The 19,164-nt window shown below is 42.7% G+C and overlaps 1 protein-coding gene across 11 annotated transcripts in view; it reads right to left on the bottom strand.

Moving 5' to 3' along the window:
• The window catches only part of AGPAT3 (1-acylglycerol-3-phosphate O-acyltransferase 3), a 156,459-nt gene that overhangs the window by 71,653 nt on the left and 65,642 nt on the right, over positions 1–19,164 (bottom strand). For all 11 annotated transcript variants that reach the window (XR_003852851.1, XR_003852850.1, XR_003852848.1 and 8 more), the window contains one exon: positions 2,176–2,329. Coding sequence is in view for 7 of the 11 variants with exons in the window: in XM_029578489.1 (XP_029434349.1) it covers positions 2,176–2,329 (154 nt within the window). In the remaining 4 variants the exon portion in view is untranslated. The remainder of the gene's footprint in view (positions 1–2,175; positions 2,330–19,164) is intronic.

The raw sequence follows: 19,164 nt of genomic DNA, 5'->3' as shown, positions 1-19,164 counted from the left end.
AGCGGTTGTGGAGATGTGCAGGAGTGACCTAGTGTATCCACTCCCATCAGACTATGTCAAGTTTCCTGGCTTATTTGGGCAGCGACCTGCAAAATGTCCAAAAGTGGCACAATACAAGCATAAGTTTAGGTTATGATGCTTCTGCTTCTCCTCGGCAGACAACTTGAGGCGGTCACCTGCACTGACCTCTACTGGTGCTGATCCCAATTTTGGGGAAGAGCAGGAAGTTACCAGGCACTGGAAATTCGGGGCAAGGCAGATGGGTCAGTGAACTGAGCAACTCTCTCTGGTCCTTTCCTGGAACCTCAGATCTAGCCAAATGGCTAGGCTAATTAAGCTTTTCAAGTTATCCGGCAGGTCCTAAGCTGCCAGCTCATCTTTAATGCACTCAGAGAGTTGTTGCCTGAAAATTGCAAACAAGCTGTCACAGCCCCACTGACTGGGGAGGCCAGGTGTGGAAATGCACTGTGTAATCCTCCACAGACTGAGAACCTTGTCTAACCTGCAGGAGTTTGGATGCCTTGGAAACCATGTGACCAGGCTCATCGAAAATTTACCGGAATTCTTGCAGGAAGTGCGTCAGGTCCTCCAAGAGCAGGTCATCCCTTTCCCAAAGGGATGTGGCCCAGGCCAGGATGAAACTGCTAAACAATGAGAGAATATAAGTCACCTTGACTCGGTCTGTTGGGAACAAGGGTGCCTGCAAATTGAACTGCATACAACATTGATTTAGGAAGCCTATACATTTCAGTGGATCTCCATTGTACCTCGGGGATAGATGCAAGTGAAACGTGGGAGTAGTAGGCTGTGTTACAGTTGCTGGAGCAGAAACCAGAGCAGACTAGGCCACCATGCCCTGAAGGTACCTGGCCATAGTATTCAGCTGATCCTGCTGTTGTTGGAGTGTGCTATGCCAGCAATAGCAGAGGCCAGAGATTAGTCTGCTGAACTCACAGTCTCAGCAAAACTGTGATGGATAGCGTGGGTGTGAGCCCTTTGTGCTGCGGCATAGTTGACACAGCATTGTATGTGAACCTACGAGGCCTATACCGGAAGCTGGCAAATGCATCCAGTGGCAGGACAGTCTGGAGCTTAGCCTAACAAGCCACCTCCCTTGCAAGTTCAACCCTTGAGTTCTAGTGACCAGCAGGTGGGTCCCCTAGGACAGTGAAGAAAGTCAGAGCTTAAAAGCACCCCAGGTTCAGGGCAGGCAGCAGAATAATGGAGTTGGAAATAGCCACCTGCCTTGACCTTGGCCTAACATGAATAGTCAGGTCCAGAGAAGAAGTCAGATGCAGGCGGCAGGCAATCTTGGTCAGGTCCAGGCAAAAAGTTGAGATTCAGAGAGTCAGGCCAAGGGTGGACAAAGAAATATAGAAGACATTGGACAAGATGAGGCTGAAGAGACAAGACTGGATGAAACAAGGCTGGATGAGGCAAGGAATCAAAACACTGGAATGCTGTGGCCACACGCACAGCTACAAGACAGGAGACCCATGGCTGAGGCAATGACAGGGAGCACAAGACACGCTTAAGTAGGGCAGTCCTGTTGACATCATCACTGGGTGCCACAGTTCCTTTCCCACCAAAGGCCCTTTAAATATAGGCGTGTACTGTACACACTTATTTAAGTTTTTTTATATACCAACATTCAAGACAATAGTCCCATCATGCTGGTTCACATGAAACAGGAGTGCTAAATAAACTTAAACTTGTACAATAGTGCGGAAAAAGCAGTTACATGTAACAAGGAAAAATAGAACTTGGAGAGAGAAGGAAAAAGGAAAAGGAAAACCAGCTAATTACATATAATTACATTGTAAGAGGTAGCTAATAGTGATATTGATGGTGATGTGTGTTGATTGTTAGGAGTTAGGGGCTGGAAGTTGGCGGTATCCAGCCGCAGTTTTGATGCGCGAGCCGCGTGAAGCGGCCCTGGTTACAGGAGGCTACGCCCCAGTCATTGAGGAGCTGGTACTGCATCGTAGGTGAGTGAGGTGGCTCGCGGGGCCATCCCACGAGCCGCTGACTGTGAAAGACAGGCACACTAAGTTTGCACAATGAGAAAGGGGGAACTGTAAGGAGCACTGAAAGAATAAAGACGGGAGCAATACAATGATCACAATAAGACAGCAAGTCAATAAAGAGCATTAGGTTGTGACATTGCCCCCTTACCTGTTCCTCGTAGACACTGAACTGCAGTAGTGAACCCTTTAGTTCGTGGAAGGAGGTGATATTTCAGTTTTGGCAGTCCCTTTGTTTCTGCTACCTCCATGCTTATGCGATGCTTCGTTTCTGTAAAGCGAGTCCCTTCACAGTACAGGAGGAACTAGGCAAAGGGAAAAAAGAATAGTGTCTCACCAACTGTGTGAAGTAGGTGTGCAGAGGACTAAAAGGAAACTAGAGCCAGACAGAAAGAGAAACCAGCAAGGATTGGAGGAGAAGGAGAAGGGAGAGAGAGAAGGACCAGCGCAGAGACAGGAAGAGACACTAGCAAAGCAATGCAGGCTGAGAGAGAAAGGAGAAAGAAAATCAATCCTTACCTATGCTGGTGTCTAACAGATCATTTCACCTACATATACAGAGTCGCTTCTGGTTGTCTGAACTGCCCACAAAGAGAGGTAAAGGAACCTCTTTGGTACCTCTTTTAGTATCCTGAAGATACTAAAATGGTCCAATCCTGATTTTAAGCAGCAAACTGCAGTAATTGCCCCAGGAACTCTCTCACCCTATGCATGCATGTGCTTAATACGAATAGTTCATCAAGCATCAGAAAACATAGCAAAAGACAGCTCAGAAACAATGATACACTCCATATCAAAAGTGCATCTGTTATCAAAGATATGCATCCAATCTCCTCTCCCACCCCAGTCACAGACTTCATGAGGACAGATAGATAGTGAGTGGGTAGATTACAGGCAGCACATTCAAATCACATTCTTCAAAACAGTCTCTCTCAGCCTGAGGTACAGTCAAAACAGCTCTGATAGACTGTCTGTCAAGGGTTGCCTAAACAATCCTGCAGGAGACAGATACAAACACTAACCACATCCTGCACTCCCTTTTCTACCAAAAGAAAATAAGCAACTCATCCCTTGAGATGTTTTTGGGGGGTGGATTTAATTAATTTTCTTTTGATTAGCAGGGTTGAATTAGTCATGACTCGTAAGTGACATCATTTGATGGTGCTGAACAGACCCATCTCCCATAGCTCAATAAAGCTTTACTGAGCATGCAGAGTTCCCATGCACATCATTTTATCTGAACTACTTCACGGACGTGTAACATTCTCTCTCATGATTTGTTAAGTTACTTTTCTGACCTTTTGCAGTGAGTTTCTTTGCATGCTTCCTCGGAAGCCCCTCAACAGTACTTTTAAGTACCAAAAATAAACTATGTGAAAAGTAAAACCAAAGGCTAAGGAAGCTACCATCAGTGGATTTAAAATCTGCATTTGTGGGCACTGGATGTCAATCATGAATAGCCATGAAGAATGTTTCAAATGCCTGGGTCCAAATCACAATATAGTGAACTGCTACAGTTGTGGATGCAGGTCATCTAGGACAGTGGTCCCCAACCTTTTTTGCACCAGGGACCAGCTTCAAGCAAGACCATTTTTCCATGGCCCGGCAGGGTGGGGTGGGGGTGGGGCAGAGGCATGGATGGGATTGGATTTTAGTGCATACTTATTTAATTATGACATTTATAAATCCTGCACCTCCAGTTCTCTAACTCTGTGCATCCACTGAAATTCCCCCAAACAATGGAGCTTGGACGTTTCCCTTACAGCTCATCATACTAAAAGATATTTTCAAATGCTGGTGTCACCTCACAGTAACAGCAGCACAAACACCTTCCACTGCCAGGCACATTGTGAACTAACACAAAACCTCGCAAAAAAGACACTCAAAATCTATACTGCAATCCCGTCGTAACATAACACCAAGGACTCAAACAACAATAACCCTACCTGTGAATAAGCAAGGGTAAATATTACACTGGGTCCTAGGATAACAATACACCACCTACTGAGGAAACAAAACAAACCAGATTGCTATAGATCCCTATGCTAGCAGAATCTCTACAGTCAGAAGAATTGCTGTACCAGAGGAAGCATGGATTCACCAGACTGCACATTTTACTTACTGTATCGCGTGGGAATGACTAATAGGGCCATCAACATGCATTTGCATGAAGCGGGCGTTATTAGTCTTGGGGGTTTGGATGCACGTTTTCGACGCGCTATTACCCCTTACTGAATAAGGGGTAAAGCTAGCAGAGCGCACTGTACTTATCGGCCTGCTAGTGCTTTGGGGAATACGCCAAATCAGACTTTTCCGGTATAAAGGACTTCAAAAGAGGTTCTGGCACAAAAGGATAGATAGAATAGAATGGAGCCAGTGCAGTTGATATGGAATGCTTCAGAGCCAATGGCTGTTTTGTATCTGAAGCTGAGTACTTTGGCAGGTCTGCAGCAGAGTGAGGATGAGCTTATTTGGTTTGTTTTTTTTTTTGAAGAGGATATAATTCCTCCACCCACCTTAGCCCATGAACCAAAGGATAGTTGGTGAAGAATTTCTTTGCATCATTGACACAAGGATAGAAGAGGAGTACTGGGGCATTTTCTGTCAGGCTTTCAATACCTAACCTGAAGCATAAACCAGGAGTAGTTCAATCATTATGCAGGGTGAGGAGGAAGATAGAATCACAGCCTGAGGAAGATAGCTGCAGATAGGAGGCCCAGCCATACTAGCCAAAATTGACCCGGCAGCCTGTTTGAGACGGCAGTGGCTGATGGGGAACCCAGGCCCCATCCAAGAAGACAGTAGTTGGAAGGGAGCCGAGGCCCTACCAGCCAAAGAGTTGAGGTCCCACCCAGAAAGATGGTGGCTGGCAGGGAGCCTGGACCCCACTCGAGAAGAAAGCAGCTGGTGGGGAGGCCGACCCTGCCAGCTGAAGAAGAGATGGGGGCCTTCTTGGAAAGGCAGCAGCTGGCAGGAAGACTAGTCCTTTTTGGATGTTGTCTGAATGTAAATCCTCTTTTCCACATTTCCCCCTGCTGTTGAAGCAGAGAGCAACGCTGTATATGCATTCAAAGTGAAGTATCAGGCTTAACTGGTTTAGGGTAGTAATCGCCACAATAAGCAAGCTTCCCCCACGCTTGTTTACTCAGACTGTGTCATTCAGTCCTTGTTGGTTGATGTCTGAATGCAAATCCTCTTTTCCACATTTCCCCTTGCCGTTGAAGCAGAGAGCAATGTTGGAGTTGCATTAACCGTGTGAAGGTTTATTGAGTAAGGGTAGTAATCACCAGGAGTAGCCATCACCATTCCAGCAAGCCACCCCCATGGCTCTTCTCTTCATTCACATCCTCTAGCCTTTATGGATCCACAGTGATTATCCCATGCCCCTTTGAATTCCTTCACAGTTTTAGTCTTCACCACTTCCTCCGGAAGGGAATTCCAGGTATCCACCATCCTTCTCCATGAAGAAATACTTCCTGACATTGGTTCTAAGTCTTCCTCCCTGGAGTTCCAAATCGTGACCCCTAGTTCTACTGATTTTTTTCCAAAGGAAAAGGTTTGTTGACCATGAATCATTAAAACCTTTCAAGTATCTGAAAGTCTGTATCATATCACTCCTGCTTTTCCTCTCCTCCAGGGTATACATATTTAGGTTCTTCAATCTCTTCTCATAAGTCATTTTATGGAGACCCTCCCATCTTTTTGGTCACCCTTCTCTGGACCGCCTCCATTCTGTCTGTCCCTTTGGAGATACAGTCTCTAGAACTGAACACAGTACTCCAGGTGAGGCCCCACCAAGGCCCTGTACAAGAGGATCATCACTTCTTTTCTCTGTTGCAGATCTTAGTATCATCCGCAAAAAGACAAACTTTACCTTCTACTCATCCGCAATGTCACTCACAAAGATATTGAACATGGCTAATCCCAACACCGATCCTTGTGGCACTGCGCTTTACACCGCCCTTTCTTCAGAGTAAGTTCCATTTACCATCACACACTGTCTTCTGTCCGTCAACCAGTTTGCAATCTAGGCCACCACCTTGGCACTCACTCCTAAGCTTCTCATTTTATTCACAAGCCTCCTGTGCGGGACCGTATCAAAAACTTTGCTGAAATCCAAGTAGATGACAGAGCGCTCTTCCTCGATCCAATTCTCTAGTTACCCAATCAAAAAAGTCAGATTTGTCTGACAGGATCTTCCCCTGGTGAATCCATGCTTCCTCTGGTACAGCAATTCTTCTGACTGTAGATAGTTTATTCTTTCTTTCAGCAACGACTCCATTACTTTTCCCACCACCGAGGTGAGGCTAACCGGCCTGTAGTTTCCAGCCTCCTCTCTGCTCTCACTCTTGTGAAGCAGAACCACCACCGCTCTTCTCCAATCACTCAGCACCACTCCCGTTTCTAGGGATCTATTGAACAGGTCACACAGCGGACCCGCCAGCACATCTCTGAGCTCCCTCAGTATCCTGGGATGAGCCTCATCAGGCCCCATGGCTTTGTCCACTTTCAGTTTTCCTAGCTCTTCCTATACATTCTCTTCTGTAAATGGAGTTTCTTCTACTCCACTTCCCTCCAGTTTCTTGTTTTCATGGAGGACTGGTCCCTACAAGAACAGAATGTGATGCTGAAGCCTCAATCACTGCACAAGATCTGCATTCCAAGGGCACCGTTGCCAGTCTGGAGCCATCAGAATCATCGGACCTTTTGGTTCCTCCCTGATGGTTCACAGATGCTACCACCATGATATTGTCAAAAAATTATCCTGAGCACATGACTCCTGGTCAACAGTCAAAATGCAGCAGAACTAACTGAATTGCTCTCATCTCCAAAAGATTGATGGACAACCTCGCTTCCTTGTGCTAACACTAACTCTGTGTCACCTGTACCAGACAATGCGTTCCCCAGCCTGCCAGGTTTAGCAGCTGTTGTCACCATCACACAGTCTAGGGATCTGAGATCCACTCCAAATTCCAAAATCAAGGGAATTTAGCCAGCACCACAAACTCATCCTGACCATTTCTGGTACAGACAACTTTAAGGAGTAATTCTGAAATTGACAATCCCATCTGGAAAGCAAGGCTCTCTGAAGGTGTCTCATGTGGGTCCTCGCCCAAGGGACTAGCATCCAATGCCGCTGCCACGGATTAAGAAATAGCAGATAACTCCACACCATCAGACTCCTGACTGACAGCAATGAAATGGTCTGTCGATGCAATTTCTACTCTGTCAGACAAACATGGCCAGTCCTTGTGTTGAATAGGGCTCCTAGATACTCCAGGATCTGCAAAGGCTGTAAACAGATCTCAGAGAAATTGACCATCCAAGTTCCTGCAAGAACTGAACCACCCTCTGGGTGTCGATACCAAAATCACCCTAATCAGCTCAAGAAAAGTTGAAATCCAGTAACCCTTATAGTACCCAAACAAAAATAAACAATGGTTAACTGGTCATATCTTTCATAAAAAATGTATGTCAACTTTATTTATTTCAGATTTTTATATACCGGCATTCGAGACAGCAGTCACATCATGCTGGTTCACATAAAACAGGGGTGCATAGTAAACATAACTATAACAATGGTGCTGAAAAGGCAGTTACATATAACAGGGTGATAAGAACTTGGCTTAGAAGAGAACTTGTACTTATAATTTATGAATTTGTGGGACAGACGCTAAACCAGCTCATAAACTTAAGTCCACTTTAATTTATTTATTGAAAGTAACCCAACTTTTTTTTTTTTTTTTTTTTTTTTTAAAGTCCAATCAGAACGAGTATCTTGGACAAGTGTCAAAGTCACCAATACTATTAAGATGTAAGTGAGCATATAAAGGTTGAAACAGTACTTAACTTGCAAATCATTTGTCGGTCCCATAAATTCACAAATTATAAATACAAGTTGACAATTTTTTTTGTGAAACATATAACCAGTTAGCCATTGTTTATTTTCGTTTGGGCCACCTTCTGGGTGGCCATGGAACTCTCCCTTGTATCAAGTTTACCCTTGTCAGACAGTCATCAGATAAGAATGTAACAAAATCCTTTCCTTGCATAATACTGCCACCACAACCACCATCACCTTTGAAAAGGTCCTTGGGGCAGTGGCTAATCCAAAAGGCAGAGCTTGAAATGGAAAATGCCCTTCCAGCACCACAAAACATAGGAAGCGCTGAATTTCCCTCTGTACTGGAATGTGAAAATAAGCCTCAGTAAGGCCCCTTTCCTTACTGCCATAACAACTGATTTCAAGGTTTCCATCTTGAAATGAGTTACTCATAAGAACTTGTTGAACTGCTTCTGATCCAGGATGGGATGGAATGACCCCTCTTTCTTGGGCACCACAAAATAAATAGAACACCAACCTAGCTCCTTTTGGACCCTTGGAACTGGTACCACCATGTTCAATCTAAGGAGCAGACTAAGCTTCGCCTTTCTCGCTTATTGCTTCCTGGCAGAGCGACAAGGGGAAACCATAAGTGTTGGAAACATTACGGGAGAATTCTGACATTTAACTGTCTTGTTATCTCCAAGATCCACTGATCAGACATAATTTGGACTTACTTCTGGTAAAGTTGCAACAAATGGCTGCCTATTTCTGTACCTGGAGATTGGTCCCCAAAAACTTGTTCAGCACCTTAAGAACTACTGGAGCCTGAGGATCCTGCCTTATCTCCTCTCTTGTTTGACCAAAAGCATCGATACCTGCCAAAGGATAGAGATCCTTCCTTGTTTGAACCTCCTGGAGTTATGAAATCTATTTCGGGCTGGATGAGAATGAGAAGAACCCTTTGGAAGTCTCGGCACTTTAAACTCACCCCATGTTTTGACCATCTTCTCAAGGCCCTATCCAAACAGCTGCCCCTTAAGAGGAAGCTTAGACAGATTGGACTTAGAAATCGAATTTGCTGATCAATTCCATAACCAGAGTATCCTAGTTGCCATTACGGATGCAACACTCCTTGCAGATGTCCACACTAAATCAAAACAGGCATCTGCCAAATATACTGCACCCAGTTCCATTTGAGAATTCTTCCATTGTGTCTTCTGGAACATACTGCGTCAAACACAAAAGTCAGATCTTGCTGCTATACAGCTGCAAGCTGATATCTACATGGCCATGATAACTGCCTCAAGGGCTTGTTTTAACAGACTATCTTCCTATCTTGCGCATCCTTAAACACAGCTCCTCCTTCAACTAGGATCGTAGTTTTCTTTTTCACAGAACAGACCAATGCATTCAACTTTGGGAAACTAAATCTGTCCTTTTCCAGGGGAACCAAGGGATGCAGTTTGGACAATGATTGACTTCCCTTAAAATTCACCTTCAATCTCTTTTCTTCTCCTCCCATGGATCCTTTCTTGCTAATACTTCCCAGCAATCTGGAAGGGGTTGGAAGAGACAAAGCGAATCCTGGGTCTGAATGCTGCCCAATAGAAAAGGCTTGTTGCAAACATTTAAAAAATTATCTAGATGAAGCTCAGACAAAGGAAGAAGCCTCTATACTTTAAATGCTGCAGCCGAAAACAGATCTAAGGCAGAATCCCCCTCCCCATCGGCGCTTTTCCTTTAGGACTCAGTGAAGATGACCCAAGTTCTCCTTCACCTCCCCGCAGCACCAATATGGCTACCATTCTGACTTCCATAATTTGGGCTCCGGCTGTAAAATCTTCTTTGGCCTGCTCCTCAATCACAGCACCCTCCTGGGACTACATTTCACATCTTTGCGGCTCTCCTTTGTCATTACTGCAATAAGGGGAAAACTTTGATGCTCCTCTTGCCAGCAGCTTCTTCTTGCTGTACAGAGCATGTCTTCCCACATTCTGCTGTAGCCATCATTGCTACCTTTCCCTATTTGGACCCCCAACAAGTTACTGCTTTGGTCGAAACAAAAAAGGTGTACCCAGATCAGCCAAGGTCTGCTCTGCCGCTGCCTTCTCCTCTTTTCTGTTTTGTTTTTTAAACTTTATTTCTTCTCTTGCCCAGCACAGAGCAAAATCTTAAAGAAGCAAACCGCCAGGCGGGGGGTTGGGAAACAATATCTAGTCCAACCCCAACCAGACAATTCCAGAAGCCCCCTGGATCCTGCTCCACTGAGGGAGGGAACATGAGGCTTTCAGTTCAGAAGCTATTCCTCTCTCTTTATTTTAATTTCTTAGCTTGAGAACCTGCTCCACTGAAGGAGTGAAAGCTGTTCTTTTACCTCAGGAGCTGCCTGTCAAATATTCCTAATCTGCCTACCAAGCATAAGTCCACAGAATGGAATGTTTGCCTACCATCTGCTGAAGACAGAATACTGGCAGTCTGAAGTCAGCACTGATACATGCAAAGGATGACAACAGCAAACCTGTTTATCTGTCTCCATTTACTGATCAGTGGGCATAACCCATTTGTCGGACTGGTCTGACTGAATGATGAAGAAGTTATGATTTCACCCAGGAAGCCTTCAACCAGAAGATCCATTCCAAGCCTCCTGATATTAAACCTCTAATACATTGGACTTTAATGTACTGTTGGCCCAACTCATGAAGACCCCTTCAAATCTCTAGAGTCAGTAATTTGAAATTTTAGTGAATTACAACTGCTAGTCTATTCACCATACCTTCAATTCTTCCACAGTTGGTGGTTCTATGTACTCATCCCAAGTTCCTTCCAAAAGTGGCATATATGCGTGCATGTTATCAAATAGCCTGACGGTGAACACAAGTGCTCTTCTACCGCCTACACTGAGGGATTTTAAAGGTTTTCATGAGAAAGGGGCGCATGCCCACACCATTTCCAGGTTACCAGTTCATCCAGCAGTTCGCCCAGTTAACAGCTAGGTCCTCCAACACCCACTGGTTTGATAGCCTACACTCCCTTTAATTACCCAGACTCTCTACACCCCTCAGAAATGGCTCAATCCTTTTATTTTATGATTTACATGTTATCCAAAGAAGTAAAGTTAAGCGGCAAGGGACCTTGGCACACAGGGGCATGTAAGTATTAACTCACATATCTCTTGATCGGGCCCTGAAACCCCCATGCCCCACCCCTTTTTGGAAATTTTTTAGATTCACACGCTGTGGCATTTACACATGTATCTGGAAGCTTTTTAAAATACGGTTGGTGCATATAAGCTCAACATCTTTGCACATCTCCTAACTGAAATTCACCTTTAAAGCTTTTCTGAGAGATGGGTCAGTGGTGTACTGTTAAAAACCAGAGTGGACATCGCACATACTGTTTTAATCCAGAACTTCCTTCAGGGAACTGCTCTCAAACACTAGGAAGTACCTTACCAAGTCCTGCTCACCACATCTGTGGCAATGAAAGCCAAGGGCAAAAGGGCCTCGATCCATGCCTATCATGTTAAAGCTTGCAAGACAACGCTAGGAAGAGAAGCAGATGACAGCGGACCTAAAAGTGAATCAGAGACTATACACTATGACCCAAAAGAGCAGACAGCACAGACAAGGCCAAGAAGAAAATGAATAATTGAGACTAGGAGTTTTTGGGCATAATAATCCTTTCCCCTCAGCCTATTGCCTTACATGATGATTCAGAGATCCACCATTGTATTTCTATATCTCTTCAGTGTGATAACATCATTGGCATGCCCACACCTTGTAAACACTTATATTGCTTTGACCATGAACTGGGCTAATTCCTTTAACTTAACCAACTTTTAGGTATGCATACAGTCTGGATAAAAAGCTTGGGCCATTTTATTCCACCCTTCAATTCAGTGAACAAAACCACTTTCTGTTGCTAATGCTGCCCAGTGTCGATATTTCCTATTGCAACCCTGCATGTGCAAAGGATAAGGTCACAATTAAAACAGCCCACTGCTGAACTCAAATGTAATGAAACTTGAAATATTTCCTAATGGTACCAGGTTATATATATATATATATGTGTGTGTGTGTGTATATGCATACCACCTCATAAAAATGAATGTTAAACCAACACAAAAACAAGGTGAACCAATGAAACTCACAAAAGCAATATGTACTGCTATACAAAATGAAGGGATTCAGTCCTCAATACAAGAAACAACTGCTTTAAACTGTAGTCATACAGTGCATTGGATTTTATATCATTTACAATCATCTCGTTAGCACATTTTATACCATATTTATTTCACAAAATTATTCCCTGTAAGTGTGTGTGTGTGTGTGTGTGTGTGTGTGTGTGTGTGTGTGTGTGTGTGTGTATGTATGTATATAACTTGAAATATTTCCTAATGGTACCAGGTTTATGCCAAAATCATGGAATTGCTCAGACTGTTTCCGCACCTATATATATATTTGATATTGTGGTTGGTGGTCATACTAAATATGACAAAGGGGAGAATTAGGAGGGTGCTCTGCAGCAATTCATGATAAATGCACCTATGAAGGATATACTTCAGAGTGGTCAAGGAGCAGAGAGGCAGTATAAAGGCAAGCCACATTATAGATGAGGATAATGAGATGCATAAGAACAATTAAGTGTTATATTACATTTTTGCTTAGTACTAAATGTAGTATTTATTTGCAAGACAAAAGGAGAATGGAAAGGAATATTCTGGAAGAGACCAGTGCTGCAAATTCACAAGTTAAAAAATTATTCACATATACAAGTAAGTGTGCCAGAAGTCTATGCTTGCCTTCCAGCTTAGCTGCAGACTCGTTTTACACGTTAAAAGGGTTTTCATTTTACTGATAAGGGAATTAGCATTTAACCATTTGGAGATATGTTTTGCTAACTAAGCAGCTACATCACTGGTGTACACATTCAAGGTGGTGACCTATTTAACCCACTGTATCAATCTGAGAAAGACCTGTTCCTGTTTCATTGCATGGAAACTTGTAGTTTCTCCATAAGACATCTTATCACTTTTCAGAATAAAACTGTTTTTCTCTTCTAACTGCTGGTATCTAGCATTTTCTTGCAACCCACAAGACATATGAAAAGGAGACAAAATAATCATTTTTAAAGTGGCAGCCCAAAATAATAAGACCACCAGATTGAAAATCAATATTAGTCAACCATAACTTTCCCTTTCATAAGATTTTGGAGTTGTATGGGATCAAAAAAAGATATATTCCAAATCATATTTCATATAACACTTACATGGATATCTCAGGAAAAAAAGTTGTACCAATAGCCAAAAGTATCAGACCTCAAAGCTAAAGAGTTTTCGCCATTCCTGTGTGGGCCTAGAGAAATCAAGATAAATGCAAACTCTGTCCCATAAAATTTTCTTTAGCCCTACAAAAATATGAATATATGACTAGATTAACAGTCTGTTGAAACTCAAAGAAAACAAGCAATCTTGCTCTTAAAGGGGGTCAAAGAACCATTCATATTTATTTATAAAAGTTTGTAGCTTGCCTATCAACACAGTCATTCTAAGCGAGTAACATGGACACAAACATGGTTAAAACAAAAACACAAACATATAAAACACAGAACATAGAAATGATGGCAGAAAAGGACCAAATGATCCATCCAGTCTGCCCAGCAAGCTTATGCCAGTATCTGCCCTCGGATACTGTTTGAATCCAATTTCCCTTAACTGTTGCAGTGGAAGCAGAGAGCAATGTTGGAGATGTATCAGGCTTAGCGATTAAGGGTAGTAAACGCCACATCAGCAAGTTACTCCCATGTTTATCTGTTCCCCAAATTGTAAAAATCAGGGCCCTTGTTGATTGTTGGCTGAATCTGAATCCAATTCCCCTTTTCCCCACTGATGAAGTTGCATTGACAGTATCAAGGCTTATTTGTCAAGGATAGCGACTGCCACACCAGCAAGTTACCCCCATGCATTTTTTCTTTATTTTTAACCTCTAGCCTTTAAGGATCCAGTGTTTTTCCCACGCCCCTTTGAATTCCTTCACTGGTTTTGTCTTCACCATCTCTTCCGGAAGGGCATTCACCACCGTGAAGAAATATTTCCTGACATTGGTTTTGAGTTGTCATCCCCTGAAGTTTCATTTTATGACCCCTACCTCTAATGATTTCTTTCCAATGGAAAAGGTTTCATGATTGTGTATTATTAAAACCTTTCAGGTATCTGAAGGTCTGTATCATATCTACCTTGCATCTCCTCTCTTCCAGCTTATACATATTCAAATCCTTCAGCTTTCTCCTCTTAAGTCTTCCAATGCTGACCCCTCACCATTTTGGTCACTCTTCTTTGGACCGCCTCTATCCTGTCTTTATCCTTTTTGAGATACAGGTACCAGTACTGAACGCAGTATCCAGGTGAGACCTCACCAAGGAGCTGCACAAAGGCATTATCACCTCTTTTCTTACTGGTTATTCCGCTCTCTATGTAGCCCAGCATTCTTCTGGCTTTAGCTATTGCCTTGTCACATTGCTTTGCCACCTTCAGATCATCAGACACTATCACACCGAGGTCTCTCTCCCAACTCTGTACACAGTCTTTCACTGCCCATCACATAAAGCTAGTTTGGATTGCCGCACCCCAGATGCATGAGACTGCACTTCTTGGCATCAAATCCCAGCTGCCAAATCTTAAATCACTTTTCGTTCTCTCTACTTCTTCAGGCATGTCCACTCTGTTGCAGATTTTAGTATTATCCGCAAACAGATAAACTTTACCTTCTATCCCTTCCGCCAGGTCGCTCACAAAGATATTGAACAGAACCAGACCCAAAACCAATCCCTGTGGCACTCAACACTGTTCTTTTTTCAGAGTAGGCTCCATTTACCATTTCATGCTGTCTCCTGTCAGTCAACCAGTTTGCAATCCACACTACTACCTTGGCACCCACTCCCAAGCTTCTCACTTTGTTCACAAGTCTCCTATGTGGTACTGTATCAAAAGCTTTACAAAGTAGAATAAAACAAATTCAATGCAAATCCTGCTCGAACAGTGTTTCAGCTTTTTATGGAACAGCTCGAACCTCTACTGGTATACTGTTTCAAAGAGTGGGTCCAACAACTCAAAAGGTCTGTAGACGAATAGACTAATTTTATATCCTTTTCAGAAGGCTTACCATCACACAATACCTTAAACACGACTGTCACAATTTTAAACATAATTCTAAAAGTTCAAAAGTAGCATCAACTCTTATCTTCTAAAGGCAGTCTTTGAATGTAAGGGTCCCATATGTGTTTTTCATCCATAATGAAGGCTGTACAATATTCCATATTTAACATGTCAAAGACAGGTTCGGTGGATGTTCCTCAATCTTAACAGGATACAAAGCTTGGCTATCAGAGCAGCCTTAACCAAAAATATGTATATAAAATACCTACATAAAAATAAAATAAAAAAATTAAATATAAAAGAATGTGTCAAAACAATGCTCAGTATATAGAAGGATCCTGTAACAGAATGCCAGAATCATTCAATTACAGTACACTCCCATAAGCAATGTAACAGATCAGCTCTCTCTCCTTACATTTCAAAGTGTGTATCCTGCCTTGTAAGCCTTGTTATCCTTTGAATAATGATATTGAAGTTCTCTTAAAATTCCTTCCCAGAGCTTTGATGCATCAATATTATACAAGCCCGCATATCCTCTCTCTATTATATATTTTAAGTCCTTGTGCCAAGTGTCAGCTAACAGATCTAATCTCTGATATGGAATAATTTTATGTAGATATTGATACTTCCAATACTGAATGTTTTCTTCTAAATATACTTATTAAATTTGTAAATTATTTAGAATTTAGTCATTTCAGCTTTTAAGAAAGAGGAAATATAATGCTGAACTTGTAAGTAAAGGAAACGGTGCTTATTTTGTAGCTGCATTTTTAGTTTACAGTAAGCAAAGTCTGGATTTGTATATCAACTATGGTTAAAAATGCAGAGATGCTTTGAATACCTTGATTATGCATATCCTGAAACCTAGAATACATATTACCACGAGGGAAGTTGGGTTTTCCTACCAGCAGAATAAATATGGAAGCGGTAGTGGACAATTGCAGTTTTATCAATAATTTCCAGACTTTCCTCATTGATTCTAATAAAGAAGGTTTTAAGCTATCAGAAAGATTCAAGTTTTGTATGTAATCAGAATGTCAAGTTTAAGAGAGATAGCATTTGTTGCCCATATTCCAGATCCGAATATTTGTTGGTGTGTGAAGGAGCCAATCCCCCAATGACCTCACTAAGCAGGCCATGCTACAGTATTCAAAATTTGGGAAATTAAGCCCACCCTTGTCACTAGGTATTAATTTATTTAATAAACAATCTGGCCCTTTTATTGCTCCAAACAAAACGAGAGCACATTCTATGCAGAGTGTTAATATCTTTTTGTGTTAGCACAACAGGAATCATCTGAAGGATATGAGAAATTGCAGGAGAACCTTATGAGACTGGGCATTGAAATGGCAGCTGAAATTTTTGTTTGTAGTATTTAAGGTTTAAATTAATGATATTCAGACAAAGAACTCTGCTAGTAAGTGAAAACAGAGATGAGAAGTATGCAAAAATGCTTCTTTTGGTTTCTCACAGTGGGAAGTAAATACTTCATGCATCTCGAATAACTCACTCTCAGGCCGATACAGTAAGGGCGCGTTAGAAAAAGTGCGGCAGTGCCGGGCGACCGCTCGTTTGCCGTGCGCACAGTTCGGATCACATACCGCTCGATACAGTATTTAAATTAGACACAAATGCAAGCCGCATCCAAAGCGTGTCCATGAAGCATAATCCATTTTACTGTATAGAGCACTATACAGCGCCTAAACAGTATCCTGAGTGCGTTGGTACCTGTCATTTCAAATGTCATTTCAAATGGCAGATACCAGGAAGTGGATGGTTCTCCTACGCTCTGACATCTGGGATTGCCAGTCCTCTCTCCCCCCCTCCCGAAGTGCACGTCGTGACCTCTGTTGTCCATCCGGGCGCTCAGGTCACGGCGTGCACTCATGCGCCTTCGCTGCCTTGAGCGCCCAAATTGGACGTGCGTTCATGCATCTTCGCCGGCGGGGCTGCTGGAAGCAGCTTTCGCCGCCGGCTGCCCCCAGGAGGCAGGGGAGCCGCGGTGGGCGTCTCGGGAGGAGGGGAGAGAGGACTGGGGCTGCTGGAAGCATGCAGTAAGTTTACTTTTGTTACAATTTCTATTTGCTTTAATAACATGTCGAGTCGATTTTCGCCCTGCGCCTTGCTTCGGGAGGGGGGGGGGGGGGGGGAGAGAGGACTGGCAATCCCCGATGCCCAAGCATAGGAGAACCAGGCCACACTGTTTACTCGCTTGCTCCAACCCACCCACTTATTTGACCGGAGCCTGCCTATTGCTGTCACATCCCTCTAATGCCAGAGTCAGGGCAGGCGGTAAATTAGCGGGTTAAAGACGTGGCAAAACAGTTGGATAAGAAGGCGATAATCGGGCCACACGTTACTGTATGGGAGGGAATAGCTGATCCGATCGTTTACATATCACATACATGCCGCGGGTGGAAAGGGATACGCGTCGATTTAAAGAAGCGGTAAGGACTGGTAAAAACGAATAGTGAATCGCGGGTTAGACTTACGCGGCCAAATTGTGGGTACAAAGCGGGTTAGAAACAGGGTAACCGCGGCCGCACTTTACTGTATAGGCTTGTCAGATAGGTAGCACCAGCTGCATCAGTTTTCAGAACTACTGCTCTGCACTCCTAGTCCACAGATTGAACTGCCAGTACCCAACTCAGACAGGCCCTCCAGTCAGAACCTAGAAGTGCCAACACTGATGACATCCATCCCAGACACCACCTGCCTTGGCTGATACTGTACTCTGTGAGGAAAGCTTACTGACTATCACATCCATCAGAGCTCCAGCTGCATCCTCCAAGGCCTCTTTCAAATACTATCCAGGCTGAGTATCTTATCTACTTCAGATGCTGATTTTCTCCAAGGGAGCAGACTGGTATTTTAGTATGTTCCTACTTGAGAATAGTCCTTAGAGGGGACAACCCTTGTTTTCCCCCTTATGTTTAACTTTTGAAATAAAAATGCAAAGCTGCAAACTAGCAGAGAGATTTTCAAGTCAAGAATACATTCAGTTAGTATAACTTTGGTATGTTTTGGAGTGGTTTTCAGATGTAATATCTTCTAGTGCCATCCATTTTTCAAAAGTAGGACAGAAAAGTGTGTCGCTAAGAACTGTGGCAGATGAAGTTTAATGTGTACAAGTAATACACATAAAAAAGTGATCCAAACTGTAGTTATACAACACTTGGTCCCATATGAAGATCTAGTTATCATATCATCAAAATCTTCAGCACAATGAGTGGTGGCAATCAAAAAAGCAAACAATATTAGAAATTATAAGGAAAGGAATGGTGAATAAAACAGAGAATGTTATACCACCTCTGTATCACTTCATGGTGTCACTGCACCTAAAGTACTGTGTGCAATTCTGTTCACATCTCAAAAAAAAAAAAAAAAAAAAAAAAAAAAAGATATAGTGGAACTAGAAAAGATACAGAGAAGGGTGATCAAAATTATAAAGGGACTGGAGCAGCTCCCCTATGAGGAACAACTAAAGAGTTTAGGGCTGTTCAGCTTGGCAAAGAGATAGGTAAGGGGAAATATGAAATAGGTCTATAAAATTATGAGTGGAATGGAACAGATAAATATGAATCGGTTCTTTACTATTTCAAAAAATAGAGAGACTAGCGGACGGTCCATGAAGTTACTAAGCAGCACTCTTTAAAACAAATCTGAGAAAATATTTTTTCACTTAACACACAAATAAACGATGGAATTCATTGTCAGAGGATGTGGTAAAAGCAGTTAGCATAGCTGTGTTTAAAAAAGGTTTGGACAAGTTCCCAGAGAAAAGTCAATAATCCATTATTAGCCAGGTAAACTTGGGAAAGCCATTGCTTACCCCTGGGCATTAACAGCATGGAATCTATCTACTGTTTGGGATCCTGTCAGGTACTTGTGACATGGATTGAAAGCAGGATACTGGGCTTGGTCTGAACCAGTATGGAAGTTATTATGCTCAATGATGGATTCCATATTTATTTTTATATTTTGCAATTCTAGTATTATTATTCAATGATGATCACAAGATAAATATTCATAATCAAAAATCAGAGACATCATACACAGAAAAATCACATAAAAGCTAGGGATGTACATTCATTTTCAACGCATGGCAATCCACAACGTATAAGTCCCTATTCTTTGTATTCGTGGGTTCCCGAAACGCA

The sequence above is a fragment of the Rhinatrema bivittatum genome, chromosome 15, assembly GCF_901001135.1.
Source record: "Rhinatrema bivittatum chromosome 15, aRhiBiv1.1, whole genome shotgun sequence".
NCBI classification, from domain to species: Eukaryota; Metazoa; Chordata; class Amphibia; order Gymnophiona; family Rhinatrematidae; genus Rhinatrema; species Rhinatrema bivittatum.
This window is presented reverse-complemented; position numbering and strand designations above follow the sequence as displayed.